We start from the raw sequence: 15,796 nt of genomic DNA on the forward strand, positions 1-15,796 counted from the left end.
GTCACTGTCTCCCAAATAACTCACAGGAATGTCTTTCATTTTTCAAGCGGTGCCATCAAACATGGGGCTGCACACATCACAAACACTGACATATTTCACTAAAACAATCCAGCAGCAGCATATGGGGAGTATTTATACAGGCCTTTATTATTATTTATGGAAGGTATACGACCCTCTCCAAGTGGTGACTTGTGGTGACAGCACCTTTGTTTTTAGGAAAAATATACCAATAGGGGAGGGTTGGAGGCTTTGCAAGTCTAACCCATGGGTACAAATTCCACCAGCTCCTGTCCAGGAAAAAACCCAAGCATTCTGTTCTTACCCTGTTTTTATTGTCATTCATCTTACAAACTGGTCTTATTAAACTTGTTACTCAACACAGTAGTTAGTAGAATATATATATATATAAATAAAATTCAGGCATTTGCTATAATTAAGTCTTCTTAAGTGTTATTTTACTAGTTGGGGTGGAGCAATTTTGTCACGATTCACCTGTTGAGGAACAATTAAGTAGAATGCAGCTTTAATTCCTTCCTGATCTCCTGACAAAAGCCAACACACATTCAAACTCGTGTGAGAGAAACCAACACCAATTAGAGCAATGTGGCATTGCACGTTGTCTCACCAGGTGAGAAGCCAAGCTGGGATGGTACCGAAGCACTGGAGCTTTATGGGTGCCAGCAGCAATGCCCGGGGCAGTGCCAGGCCTGTGCCAGGGGTTTGTTTGCCCTCCCTAGGAAGGACAAAGGCACTGTGTGGCCCAAGGATGAGCCATGCACAACTCGTGGGACCAGTCGGGATTTTAGGGTGCCAGCACTTCTCTCTTGAGCTCTAACACATCACCCATCAGCCACTGGATGAGTCCCAGAATCTCCCTGTCCCTGTTTCTATCACAAGTGGAAACCAACCCATCTCCAGCATGGAAGGACACTTTGATAAATGCAGTAATTACCACCAGACACCCCACCCAGCCAGCAAGAAAATCAAGGCCATTTATTTGCCCACCTAGTTATAAAACTACCACCAGAAAACTCTGCAAATCAAGCCCCTGGAATCTGATTTAATTAAATCAATGAGAATTATATAATTAATTCATCAGAAAGCTCAAAGCTAATAGGAAGCTGTTTCTATCGACTACAAACTCCTTCCATGGAGCTGCCTGCCTGTGTCCCTGCTGTGGAACTGCCCAGCTGCACCTCTGCTGCTCCATTTGTCATCTCAATGCACCATTTGTTCCTCCCAACACAGATCAGCTTTCACAAAGCAGTTGTCATGCTTCTCCCAGCCCCTGCCATCCCAAGCACTTTGCACATTCCCCTCCACACGTGCTCATAAAAATCACTCGCGGTAAGAGCTTTTAAATGGGGCTTGTCAAAACACCAGGATGGAAGGTGTGCAGGAGAGAACTTCCAGTTTCCTTTGCTGGAACACCCAAACACACAGCCTGGTACCAACAGGCTTTTCTTTCCTCAACATACCCCTGGGATGTGGCTGTGAAGAAGAATTCTGACAGGAGGGAAGGGAGACACAACAATCTTAAAAGGAAACTTCACACATGTAAAAGCCTACAAAAGGTAAAACCTGTCAAAGAAACCATCAGGAAGTGTTTTAAGGCAATTTGGAAATACAGTTTCAGTGGCTGGTTGAACACCTTTAGAATACAAATATTCAGCAGGCTATTTACAGTACAAGGGGAAAAGTTTTCACTTTTCCCAAGCCATAGCAAGCAGAGCAGAGTCTATTCTCAGTGAGGAACATAAATTTTGAGCAACTCCAAGAGACATGAAGAAGCCATTGGCTTTATCTCAATTTAACTGATTTCAGGAAACTTAAGCAATACTCAAGACAAGGGCTCTCCATCTCAAAGACACTCAAACCCTGCTAGACCTGCTATTGTGTAGACAGCAATTGCTGATTTATTGACTGCATAGAGTTGTGGATCAAGCCTCAGTATTTGCTAATATCTCTCCTGGAATTGGCCTTTAATGGCCCGATTCCACTGCTATTAGTGAGAAAGGAACAATGCCCCTTTCCTTCAACAGAGTTGGACCAAGTTGTATCACTTAGCAGCTGAACTGGAAAAATAAAACATTTGGACCAATTAAGCTACTGATAGGATATTTAGCACACATTTCATCTGATATGAAAACCTCAAATCTAGGGCTAAACCAAAGAAATTATAGTACGGTTTCCAGATGAAAAAGAAAGGTGTTGAGCAGTGGAGATTCCCTCTCGTTCCCTTGGGTGCAATTCAGAAGTTACCCTGGCGAGCCCAGGGCAGCTCCAGGAACATAAATACGAAGTGACAGGGAAATCCAGCCTACTATTCACATCACATATTCCATGGTTCTTTCTATTTCACAGTAATACACCAAGTTAAGCTGCTTATTAGATGGGCACATTCTCCTAACCTCAGCCTGGCTTGTATGTTATGTTGGGCTTGCCATCAGTACTGACCGCCCTTTAATCCTAATTCTGCTGTCATTTGTGGTTCCACTTCAGAAGATCCTTGCTTTAATTCACAAATGGGATCGCTGTTAGCACTGCTGCAGCCCACAAGAGAGGCATGTGAGAAATGCCATCCCTGTAACCATCCCTATTTATACAATCCTCCTGCACATTTGCCTAACAATCTATACTTTCAAATACTTCTGTTGGCCTACAGGATGTTGTGGCATATGCTTCTAAGCCCCACAGCACACCCATTAGCAAATAATGACCTTCCTAAAATGACCTGGTAACAGCTAATAACTGCCATAAAGCATAAAAAGGCTATGGTAGAGAAGGTCTTTTATGGAATGAAAAAAAAAACCCAAATTTTTATTAACAGAATTGCTAATGGACACAGAGTCCTCATGTGATCCATTTGCTTTTAGGAAATGCCTGGTATCAGATAATGAAATTATCTCACAAAACAAAAACAACCCCCAAACCAGCACTTTCAAAAAGCACACTGCAGTCTGGCAGCTCATGAATGAAACACTCTGTAGGTGTTTGTGTACATTTATAATTTACTACACCACATTAAGAAGTAAGACAACTGCAAACGACAAGCTGCTGCTTTCCCAGCTGTGTACACTGTGCAATGATACCTTCCACCAGGGCTCAGCCCTGCTACCAGCCTTCCAGTTGGGAGAAAGATAGAAGGATCCAAGGATCCAAATCAGCTCCAGCAACTGAGTAACAAATGGCAGTAACTCTGCCTTCGTAAAGTTCTGAATCAATACACACTGAAATGCTGATTAGTGTGTGCACATGCCAGGAGCAGAAGCACAAATCCCACCCCTGATACAGAGCAGCACACCTGCTCCAGACCTTGCTTTCATCCTGCACCCCAAACTTGTATAAAATCACTGCTAATCTCACACAGAGCAGATATCCATATCTGGCAGCTCACGTAGCACCAGGTTCAGCCCTTCTGGAACAAAGCACCAAACTCAGCCAGGCACACACCTAGCTTTACACATGTTCCCAGCTCAGAGAGAAATCTCCAGGTGCAGTTTTCAGCACGTAATTAATCCTACAAAACACAGCAAGACAAGCTTTCCTTTATGGCCTCAGCAGGAGAAGACTCAATGCAGCTGCATGGAAGTGCCTCACAGGATATTTCCTACAACACTTTCCCCTGCTCTTGATCTTCCTACCTCAATTTCTCCATTGGACCCACTGTTTGCAGTTACCTCCGTAACCCTGGTGAGTTATTCTATGCTGGCTCATCCCAATGGCTGAACCATAAGTGACCCACACAAATATAACCCCAAACTCTTTCTGCACCCAGATAAGGAGGCTCTGCAGAGTTTCAGTTCCATGAACAAACTGACAGATTTGAACAAAGTGATGGAAAACACTGCAGATCTCCACAGTCATCTTTTCTCTCAGCAGATCACTGACTGCACTCAGCATCTTGTCTGTGTTCCAGTTTCAGTGCAGCTGAAGTCTCCTGGCAGCACTCCAGGGACAGCCATGGATCCCTGATGCTTCCAGGGACCTTCTCCAGCCCACAGGGCACAGCAGGGACTGTCTGAAGACATTCCTTGCCCATTCCATATCCCTGAATGATCCCATTCCTACACCCTGTCCTGAGCTCCAGCCCTGCAGAAAGCATCAGGGCCTTTCAACAGCACCCACGTGGAACATCCCAACTTCCTGCACTTGTGGCTTTCCCTTCTGTTTGTTTTTAAGCTGAGGAACGTGATCCCTGAGCCAGGTGACCAGGCTGAACATGGTGTAGGATGTTTATGCACATGCATTGGAACAGTCTACACCACGTTCAAAAGTGCTGTAATCAGGAAATGAGCCATGAAATGTGTAAGCGGCGGCACATTAATAATCTGGTTTATAGCTTAAATTAGAATCTTTGGAATTTCACAGCCAGACACTTTTAAATAGGTCAAAAAATGCTGTAATCACACTTAATGATCACACTGTGATGTGCACGGCATCAGAGCTGGGAGTGAGGAAACCTGAGCAGAATGGATATGAACTACTGGCACACTCAAAAAAGCATTTACCAAACCTCAAGAACAAAACACATAGCTCAGGCACCAAGTTTTTTATCTTTTGATCCTGCTCTTCAGAAATGAGGTGTGAGATTTCATGTGACTACAGACAACAAATGCTGTTCTCTGTATTTCCATTTTAGTTAGCACTGCAGATTAGCAGAGGATTTGACTACTTGCAAGTGGTGAGAATTCAGTGATGTTAACAAAGCCTTCCCCATCTGAGAAACACAATTTTCTATCGACCCTGCCCACGCATGTGTCACCCCCAGTGCACAGACTTGAAACACATTCCTGGGTATCAGCATTTGGGTTTCTTTTAAAGGAAAGAACAAGAATCCACAGATCAACCTCAGTAATCTTTTAGTCTCCAAACCAGGGAAACCCTTCACAATTTTGCTAAATTTAGACACATGCTTACGTTCTCTCTACACCAACTTGATTTCAGATACAATAAACCTGATGTTAAAATTGAATAAAGAATGAGAGTTTCAGCAAAAGACACAAACATTGACTAATTAATCCAGTCCTGTCAAGCTACTGAGACATAACCAAAAAGGCAAACTAGAAAAAAAAAAAATCTGCTATATTCTGTGAAAACAAAGTCAATGTTTGTCTACTGCAAAAGTACAAAGTCAGCAGGGGAGACTGCTTGGAAGCTTGTAAGAAAGCAGTAGAGAAATATTTTTTTGGTTTCTTTTTTCCTCCAGTCAAACTGGGCTTCTCCTAAAAAACAAAGCAAGGCAAAAGATGAAAGGCCTTCTCTTCTGAAGCCAAAGATGAAGAATACAAAGAATATTAATGACTAACAAGTCTGTCTGCAAATGCCATGAGCTTAGCTGTAGAAGGGACTAAAAGGAAGAACAGCACTGCTATTAACTAATAAGTTTCTGATCTAACAAGCAGTGATGAAGGCTGATTGGTCATTTATAGAAGGGAACATTAGTTCAGAAGAACACAGATTCCCTACAGAGGATGAAAGGAAAGAAGAAAAGATGCCATTATATACATGAAAAGCTCAGGATGGCTCATTTACCCAACACATAAAGGTAGTAAATTCCCAATTAGGGCTTGTCTGTCCCTCACATGTTTGTGTGTGCAGGTACAGCAGATGGCTGTCTTGTGGAAAACTTGAGAATTGGTGCAAATTTGTCACCAGCCCTACATTACAGAACACTGGATTTTGATGAATTGCATTTCCTAAAGGAAAAATTCAACTAACACAGAACCTTGCTTTTGTCACAGCAAAGCCTTATTTCCCAGTTCCACAGTTTCCCAGTGTCCTGGAATCCTGCAGGGGTCCAGGAGGGTCTCATGGACCAGGGCTGAGGGAGGGAGGCGCTGGTCTCTCACCCCTGCACAAGCACAGCGAGACCAGTGCAAAGCATGTCCTTCCATGTTTGAAGTTTGCCCATTCTCTTTCAAGAAATTATTCTAATTTGAGCAAGTGAAACACAATAAAACCAGGAAGATGAAAAACAACCGGCTTGGAGCCAAAAGTGACACCACGCCAAGTTCAGATTTGGAAACTGATTCATTTGCCAGCTCACAGGCACACACACCTAGAGTGTCTATATTTATACACATGGACTCAGGCTCCCTGCTTGGTACAGGCACTATGAATATTTTTAAATCAGCAAGAAATCAAGAATCACAGTACTTAGAGAAGATGGAAAAATTCCCTTTTCTCTAAGCTCAGATTAGAGGAGTCTTGACGCATCAGCTCTGCCTGGAGCACCCAGCAAGGCTGAGAGCCAGCACGGACACAATTCACTCTGAGATTCCTTCCCTTAACAGGCCACTGCTCACTCTGCAGACAGGCTGTGTTCTGCACTGCAGCCTGATCCAGCAGATGACATGAGAAGCTTCTGTGTCAGGATGGAAATCTGGGGAGCGTTCTGGCAGTGTGAGAGATGGCAATGCTGGACCCAGCACTGCCAGAGAGCCCCAGTGCTGCTGCCCCTTCCAGGCTGGCAATTCACAGCCCCACATTCCATGCCCAGAACCCACAGTGATCTCAGGAGATCACCAAACTCTGTCAGCATCCCCTCATGGAAAAGGGGGATAACAAAATGTCTCAGCAGCACCACAAAGGTTTGTTAATGCTTGTAAGCACTTTGTAGATAAGCAACATCAAGACAGCAGTCAGCAGAGGGATTTGGGGCACAGACAGACATAAATCCAAAGCACTCATATCATATATTCCTTTCAGACAAGCATAGCAGCAGATCAGCTCCCTGCATTTAGTGGTTGTGGGCTCCATCCTCTCAACAGACTGAGCACTCTGCCTTTGATCCAAAAAATGAGTCCGTGGAGAATATTCACATGTTTAATGTTAATCATATGCTTAAATTCTCTGAATCTATAAAGAGAGTAAAAGAGAAAAGTGCTCCCCAGCTCCAAAACAAACATAAATTCCCAGAAGTTATATTTAGGACATGAGCAAACATTTGGCCAGCAAAGGAAAAGCCTTCAGTATACACCTGCTAAGCTTTTGCATCCCTCAGGAAACCTGCAGGTGGGAAAAGCGTCCAGAGTGAGTTTGCTTAGACAAAACCTTTCTAAAATAACCAGCATGGTGATATTTGAAAGAAGCATCCCAGAGCATGGTGACCTACTATTCTTACACACACAAGCAGTCCTTGAGCAAGGAAATCAGAAAACAGAATAAATGAAATTAATTAAGAAATTCACCACATAGATTTGAACTTCTGACTAGGAATTTATAGTTGCAAAAGAATGCATGCATTTATTAACTGTCTGCTGTAAGAGAAGAGGCTTTCCTCAGAGGACAGGCACTGCCACCCAGCCCTCACAAGTTCCTTATGCCTTCAGCAGCACCTAGAAGGCATCTTCTCATAACTGTATCAGAAAGGAACAACACTGAGCAAAAGGAATGGAACCCCCTTAAAGCCTTGTTCATTATCAGCACATGCCGCTCTCACATCCTCACTATCTGAGACATCTAACTCAATTTACATCCTGCTAAACTCCTGGGCTAGCTGATGGCTTGGGGCCATCAGTGTGCTAAATCAGCTGTCCAGAGTGCCCAGGAGTCTCTGCCCCTGTTCCAACCCCACCCTGACCATCCTGATGGTGGATCAGGTGCTGTGGTGCAGGTGAGCTGGGCAGAGCGAGCAGGGAGCTGCAGTGCTGGGATGCAGTGAGCTCCAGGCAGTCAGACACTCCTGCAGAGCACAGCACTCCCAGCTGCAGCCTGGACACAGCCCTGGCCAGACGAGCATGAGCAGCACAAACACAGGGCTGGCTCCCAGAGATGATTTTCAAACCCTGCTAGACAAGCATGTATAGCAAGAAAAGCCTCAGGCAACCAGAGGGCCACTATGCAGAGCTTCATTGCTGTAGCAGATCCATAAACATCATCCAGCTTACTCACAGCAACATCACCTTTTGCCAGCCATGTGAAACACTGGACAAATCATTCTCTCACCAGCATAAATTGTCCAAGAAGTTAAATAAGGGTGTTAATTATTTCTAAGGATTTTAAAAGAATCTTTCAAGATTTCTGCCCTCAAATTTGATTAAAAAATGTTGTAAATATTTTCAACCAAATATCATCAGATGAAATTGACTTGATGATATAAAAGAACCATTTTCTTAAGTAAAAGCTTTTTGAGAAGTGTGTTGTATTCTAACAGTAGACAGCACTTTTACCTTAATAAACCAGAGGGAGCTGTATTAGTCACACCTTACAAATGGTTAACAAGGTGTTTATCTTCCTCGTTTGGCTGAATTAGAACCACACAAAATGCCCTGATTCAAAGGAGGCAGAACAAATCCCTACCTTCACCTGCCGTGAGGGATGGAATTAGAATGCTGGGTGAGGCTCTAAGGAGTCCAAGGGAAGTTAAGACATCACAAGGAATCCTGGTTATACTTCACCTCCTTTGCACGACACTTTGCTGTCCCAAGGTTTGCAGACACTACAAAGCAACACAAAGTTCACTGCTGTTGCAGTTATCAGCATGACCTGGCAGACCCCACCTCTGGAGAGGGCTGAAAGCCCCAGACTACACATCCATGACTTTCTTTCACCAGTTTCCTGGAGGAGGAAGCCCTGTCTCCTATGACAGGTAAGCTCCAAGCCTGTGCAGTGTAGGACGTCTCTCACAATAAGCTCAGACCTCTCAGACATCTCTGGTGCCTTTGCTTTGTTCAGAGCCTCCATTAACATCACCCAGGACTTCATTAGCAGGCACTTTCCCCTGGCTAGAGCCTTGACTCTTCCTTTGCTCCACCACTTCTTCCTTGAAGTGCACAAAGAGCCAGAGTGTAACAAAGAAATGCACTCTCCATCCTCACTCCTGCACCAAGCCATCCTTCTATCCCTCAAAGGCAGCCCGCCCCTACTCCCATCCCTAATAAAATGGGGAGATTCAAAGAGTCCTGGGAAACAGAGCAGCAGCAAGGGGCATCTTCCAGTGCTCAGAAGGGCAGAAACACCTCCAGGCACCAGGTGCCACTGGCTGCAGCACAGAGCACAGGTGTCCCACAGCAAGAGCTGAACCTGGTTAAGGGCTGCTGGATACACCTTTTCAGCTACACTGGCTTGAGAGCAATAATTACATTCCAGTCTCATTTCCTCCTGATCCACAGCTCTAACTCCTTAGTGACTCCTATGAAGCCAGTTCCCAACTGTGGTACCACTCTGGGTGTTTGCCTTAAATAAAGAGCCCAGGAAGCCACTAAAACAATAACTATCTTTTTTATCTGGAAAATACATGCCCAGGAAATTTCTTCTGTGGAATACAAATGCCAGTATTTCAGGTGTCAGGAACATCATATGACATTGGATCCAAGGTTCCAACAATGTGCCATCGCCACCCCACTCAACACATGGGCAGAGACCAAGCCTAGAGAATACAATCAAAGCCTAAATGGTTCCTCCTCTGCACTTCTCTCTTTCCTCGTCATCTCCCAGTGTTTAATGCTGTGCCAGAGGGAGCAGTGCCCAGTGTGGGTCCTCAGACAGCCACCAGAACGCCCGAGGCTGTGCGATGTCACCCAGGAGCACGGCGGGCATTAAAGGCACAGGAGTGTGTGCAGCTGCTCCCCTGTGCTGCTAATTGGGTACCGCGGACACGCTCACGCCGTGAGCGCATCTTTGACATAACACAGCATGACAATTCTTCCAGAGTCGCAGAAATGCAGAGCATACAAATAAACCTGAATGCTGAAACCATTTCATTGTTCATAAGAATATGCACGCTGCACCTGTTACGACCAAGGGCACTGTCTGCGCCTTGGAGCTGATTATTCCAGCCTCTAACAAGCCTGTCTGTCTTGGAGGACTGTCAGACTCCAGGAGTTAATAAAGCACAGCAAAATTATTTTGCAAAAAGAAATCATTACGGAATATACAGCGGAGGGATCTTTAAATATACAGGGAGAGATCTTTAAATGTAAGGTAAAGAAAACAATCCTCAAACTGACATTCTCCTCTCAGCTTCCCACAGCCGCTGGGTCAATTTAAATCAAATTCACTGAAACAAAATAACTCTAAAATTGATACCGGTAAAGTCCTACCCGGAGACATGTTCGGGAGCCCAAGAGCAGCTCCAGCCCGGGAGTCCCGATAGAGGAGGGCAGGAGCGGGGAGCGCTCCCCAAGCCCCGTCCGGCGGGAGGGAGCCCCGCAGCCCCGAGAGGAGCCGGAGCCGGGAGGCAGGTGGCAGAGCCGGTGCCCGCAGCCCAGCCCCGCCAGCAGGTGAGGAGCACCGGGCCGGGGCTGATTTTCGGTGGAGAGAAGGAGCCGGAGCAGCGCAGCGAGGAGCGGCGGCTGCGGCAGCGCGGTGCGGGCAGGGCGCGGCGGAGGGGACGGGAGCGGCACTCACCGAGCTACGCGCGGCTGCTGCTGCTGCTGCTGCCCCCGCTGCCGTCCATGGGGGCGGCGGGGGGACGGGAGCCCGCTGCGGGCCACAGCCGCCCCGCGATCCGCCGCATCTGCCCGGCGCCGCCGCCGCCGCGGAGGAGGAGGAGGATGAGGAGGAGGAGGAAGAGAGGAGCGCGCCGCCCCGGAGCCCCGCACAGCCCGGCCGCAGAGCGCCGCCTGCCTGCCTGCCTGCCCGCCGGGATGGGACGGATGGATGGGATGGGATGGGATGGGATGGGATGGGATGGGATGGGATGGGATGGGATGGGATGGGACGGGATGGGATGGGAGCGGGGGGGCCCGGCCGCGGGGGCAGGTGCAGCCGCCCGGGGCGGGGGGCGGCGCGGAGCCGCAGCCGGAGCTGGAGCTGGAACCGGAGCCGGGCGCGGCCCCGGGGCGGCGCAGCTGCCGGAGCCGCGCGCGGAACGGGGGCGAGGAGCGGCTGGAAGCGCCTGTGTGTAACGTGGCCGGGCGCGAATCCGCCCCGCGAGGGCTTTTAATGAAGTACAGATGTTCCCTAATATAATTATGTCGTCCTCTCGCCGATAATTGGCTTTGGCAGGAGCGCTGATCGAATCCCCCCGCGCCGCTGCCGTGCGCTCCCCCCGCCGGCTCCGCACCCGGGCACTGCCCTGGGGACCCCGCACGGCCTGGCCCCGCTCCTGCCCACAGACACCTGCGATTATTCCGGCTCACAGCAGGTGAAGATGAGGGACAACGCTATTTACTTATTCCTTAAAGTGTGCGTCCTCAGAGAGCATGGGTTTAACTGGCTGCCCGTAGCCAGGGAGGATGAAACACCGTGGTTGTAGGATGGAAAGGTTATTGCACACACTGGGGAAGGAGGGACCCTGTTATTGGACAGGAGCTCAGCAGCAGAGGATGTCCTGGCCAAGCTGATCAGGACCAGCAGCTCCCCTGCTGTACCTGTGCTCTCAGCAGGCCAGGTGAGCTGCAGATGGCTCAAACACCCCAGTTCTCCCCAGCTTGGTTTGTCTTCAGGGAAATTGCCAATAAGGACACGCTAATACAAGTCAGATGTGTGGGCGTTTTATGCATCTCTGTGAGGAAAATGGATCAAGCCCACAAATTCATCTTGCAGAGGACAAGCAGCCAACACAAGGTAATGATTTCTAGTCACTACAGGCCCCAGACCACACTGCTTTCACCCCATGACTCAAAGCTGAAACCCAGCCATGCCATTCCTGCTGACACCTGGACATTATGAGGTGTGTAAACACTTCAGATAAGCAGGATTAGGGAATTCTTTTAGCCCAGGGCTGCAGAGGGGAGCCACAGAGAGCTGACACATCTGTATTTCTGTCAGCTTGGGCAGTGTCTGAAGGGATGGGCAGTCCTGCTTGTTAACACAAAGTGCAGGTTGGAAGTCAGCTCCCCCATCCCCAAAAGAGATTCTGTCCTGCCCAGTCCAGGGTCTTAACCACCAGCTCCTATCAATTTAAGATCTTCTTATCAATGAAGGCAAGAGATTACAGTTCTTTCAAGCAATTACAAACTTCTCAACCTGAGCCCACAATGATAGTCACACTGCCATTTCATATTTACCAGTGGTGCCTAGGTGACACCTGTGAACAGAGAACCATTTTGGACCTATGGAAAGGGTAAAGGGGTGGCTCCATGCAGAGTCTGGAGCTACATCAGCATTAATTCTGGTCTCAGCATGAGGAGCTCTGCCTTTACCTCAGCAGGAACAGGAAAATGCTCCTTGTTTTCACACCTGTGCTCTGCAGATTTCTGAGGGACCAAAACAAGCAAGGTTTCACAAGCTGGGCAGGACATGGAGCATCCTTGGTTTGCCTTCAGCTGGGCCTCTCTGGGGTTTTGCCCCCCCTGGAATAGGCCCATGGCTGCTCAGGAGACAGAGAATCCAACACAATCACAGAGATATAAGTGATGCTGGTCTTCCAGACACTATTTTTAATGTCTGGTTTTTGCTCTTTATTCAGTGCTGGTCCCAGAGGTGAAAGCATGGGGAAGGTGTCAGAGACAGTTGTGTGTGTTCCCTGAGAGCAGATGTCTCTGCAGTGCATGGCTTAGGAAGCAAGATGAGGACAAAGAAGCTAAGACTATATTTTCTTCCATTTTCCCTTCAGCTATAGTAGAATCTTTTCTTAGAAGTATATAAATATAGAAGAGTGAGGGAAGCACAAAGGCAATACAACCTGGAACAACATGACTTGAAACAGAGGACAAGCAACCTGACAGACTGACTCTGCAATTTCTCTTTCAAGCTCTTTTCTTTAAATGTTATTATTTTTTTTTCATTTTAAAAACCAGCCCATCATAATTACAGGCTCTCACTTAGACTTCCCAATCTTCCTTTAAAACCAACACAGAAATTACTTCACAGGGAACTACCTGGTTTAGTTTTCCCTCAAGGGCAGATGCAGAAGAACATTCACCTTGAACAGAGGAGCTCTCCAGTGGAGGTAGAAGCAAACTCTCTCACTTACCTTATCCTTGCTTTTCTTATGCTTCATGGCTGACCTCTCAGCAGGAGCTCTCTGCTCCCCCCAGCTCCACAGACACTTTCCAGCTCTCTCTCTCTCTGAGTTTCTCTGCTGCCTTTCCAGGTGTTAAGCTGATAAGTGTGTGATTTCCAAGGATCAACTCTGTCAAAGACAGGAGGAACAGTGGACTTATTCCTCTCTGACCTCTCTTATATTTCCTGTCCTCCACCCATTATTAAAGGTGGATGGTTCAGATCTGGCTCCACCTTGTCCCTCAGATATTCCGGGGTAATTTTCTTCAGGCTTTGTCCTTTTCAGTGTACTTTTTGTTTCTGTGCCCCTCTGCAAATAGGTAGGTCTTGTTTCCAGAAAGCATTGTGCTTGTATTTTCCTGGAAGCAGAAAACAGGAAAACTTACTGTAAAATACAACCAGTAACAAGTCAATCATTGGTTCTGTTCTTTATTTCATCCCATTTTTAGAATAAATGCTTTCTTAAAAGGAACAAGGTAACACAACTGTTTGATGCTGAGCAAATAAGAACAATGCCTTTTTCCCCAGTACAAGGCACCTGTCCAGCATTTTATTAACTTTGCTAATTGCATTAAGCATCCTGCAGTGCTGAACAGCCATCAGCTGCTAAATCCCAGATCACTATAGCTGAGCTGGCTGTCAAATGAGAAAAAAAAAAAGACATTTTACACCCAGAGTAGTAACCAAATAATCATACAGTTCTGAATTCTGCTCAGCTCCTCACAGTGATCATATTTTATGAACTACTGGAAGATGGTGTTAGGATTCACACAATAAATATGAGCTGTATGGGTGCTAGTGAGATTGATTAATAGATCTCACATGTTCAGACATTTCCACAAACAAGAAAAATTAGGTTTCTCTCTGTGAATATTTTATGCAGATTTTTATGCAGATAATTTGTACCTGCTCTTTCATTTTGTTACCTGTAGTATTACATGTGAACATAATAATAATAATAATCTAAATTTACATACACAAATTACTGGAAGGTCTGGATTTGGCACACTGGGGAATAATTTCTGGCTGGAAACATTAGCAGTGTGATAACTATTTAGACAACTATATGAAATGAAATAAGCACTTGTCAAAGGAAAAGTTTTGTTATGAAAACTGGAATTGGTACAGTCTCAAATAAAAATGGAGCTTGTGAAAACGAGTTAATCAGAAATTCTCTCCTGCCACTCCCCTGCCTTATTGCTTTTTGTGTTTCTTCCCTCCTTTTGTTGGGGTGAAATCCTGCAGAGCAGAGAGCTGGGGAGGCAGAAGCAGCCAGACCATTGTGAAGATGTGCAAAAGCAGTAAATCCTGGCTCTCGGCAGAGGGCTGGCAGGATCCCTCAGCCCAGCCTGCAGGGATCAAACATGCAGTGCCAGAGGGGGACCTGCCCCACACACACAGGCGCTGCTGCTGCACTCACAGGACATTGACATGGCAAGTCTTGGCCCCAGTTTTGGTCCTGATGGTAGCCAGACCTGAATTCTGCCCAGGAGCTAACCAGAGAAGCAGCAAGGTCAGAGAGGACAGACAGAAGAGGCTGCAGCTGTCCTGCAGGCACTGTCAGGAGGGGTTCCAGCTGACCTGCTTCCATTTTTAAGAAGCACAAGGGCATTTGGACCATAGGTTTGTGAAAGTAGTATTATTTCTGCCTTTCCTTATTTGTTCACCAGGAAACCCATTCTGCAGCCAACCAGAACAAGACTCTGTGGAAGGAAGCAGAGAAAAAAAAAAAAAAGAAATGAAAGAAAAAGCCAGTCAAGATATTGCTAATCATATTAATTTATATATGTTGTTCATAACTAGCATTTTTAAGCATTCATTTTCTTTCTTCAATGAAGACCACATCTCTCCAGGACCCTCACCACGTCCATTGTTTATATGACAGGCAGTAGAGATAGGTACCAATTACTTGGCTCTTATTTAGTGACTACTCCAAGGTACTTTGATGCAGCAGCATTGTAAATTCTCTGTTGCAGCTAATTGTCTCATTTTAATTCATTTTTAATGAGACACCTGGGAGAGTGAAGAAACATCACAAAACCACAAAAATCCTGGAATACTTTTGAATTGGTCTCCCAATCTCTGCTTATTTCTTCCTTCCTGCAAAAGGACTTTTTGGTACTGGCACATAAAGGTGCAGCTTCACCCAGCTGTGTGACAGCATTGCTCTCTGTCACATCACAGGTGAGGGAGGATGGTGGTAGAATCTACAAAACACCATGGAAAAAATCCAGAGAGAAGCCTCTGGTCTTCAGATGTTGTATATCTTCATCACTGCTGTGTCTCAGACAGCTGAGCCACATCTCCTGTGCTGGCAGATGGAAGTGCAGGGTTCTGAAGGAAGGGTGGGGTTCTCGCTCAACATCATTTGCCATGCAGATATGACTCTCAGATAAAAAGAAAAAAGGTGTCAAAGAGGTGTATTTTCTTCATCAGCAGCTGATTCATTGCATGATTTTTTGTGAAAGGAAAAATGTGTCCTCTGACAGTCACCAGCATGGTTTCTTCAGCTGAGAAACCTTCTTGGTTCTCACTCACATGGCTCAGTGTTGCACTCTGTGCCAACTTCAACATCCAGATTTTATTGACTCAACAGGGGAATGAATTCCAGTAAGACAGAGCTGCCCAAAACTCTTTCAGCAGTTTGGCTCCAGCAGGTCCCTGTCACAGCATCCCTGGTCTCTGCTGCTGTGCTGGCTGGAGGGAGAAGGAGCAAACTCCAAGGCAGCCTTAAACCAAATCACATGAGGACCTCCTACATCAAAACCAGCACTGCAAATGTAGAAAGAGCACTGGACATTGAAAAATGTATGTGGGCTGTTGCCACTTTAATTAGAAAGGTACCTGTGGTGGCAGATTGATGATGCCTCCACTGAGGGATTTACCATAAACTGAAGGCACA

General features: G+C 46.3%; 1 protein-coding gene across 1 annotated transcript in view; it reads right to left on the reverse strand.

Annotated features, from left to right (window-relative positions):
* Window positions 1-12,958, reverse strand: part of RASGEF1C (RasGEF domain family member 1C) — a 73,612-nt gene extending 60,654 nt beyond the window's left edge. The window contains exon 1 of the mRNA XM_059483825.1: window positions 12,866-12,958. Within this exon, the coding sequence (XP_059339808.1) occupies window positions 12,866-12,892 (27 nt within the window). The 5' untranslated portion in view covers window positions 12,893-12,958. The remainder of the gene's footprint in view (window positions 1-12,865) is intronic.
* Window positions 12,959-15,796: the final 2,838 nt, after the last annotated feature.

The sequence above is a fragment of the Ammospiza nelsoni genome, chromosome 16, assembly GCF_027579445.1.
Source record: "Ammospiza nelsoni isolate bAmmNel1 chromosome 16, bAmmNel1.pri, whole genome shotgun sequence".
NCBI classification, from domain to species: domain Eukaryota; kingdom Metazoa; phylum Chordata; class Aves; order Passeriformes; family Passerellidae; genus Ammospiza; species Ammospiza nelsoni.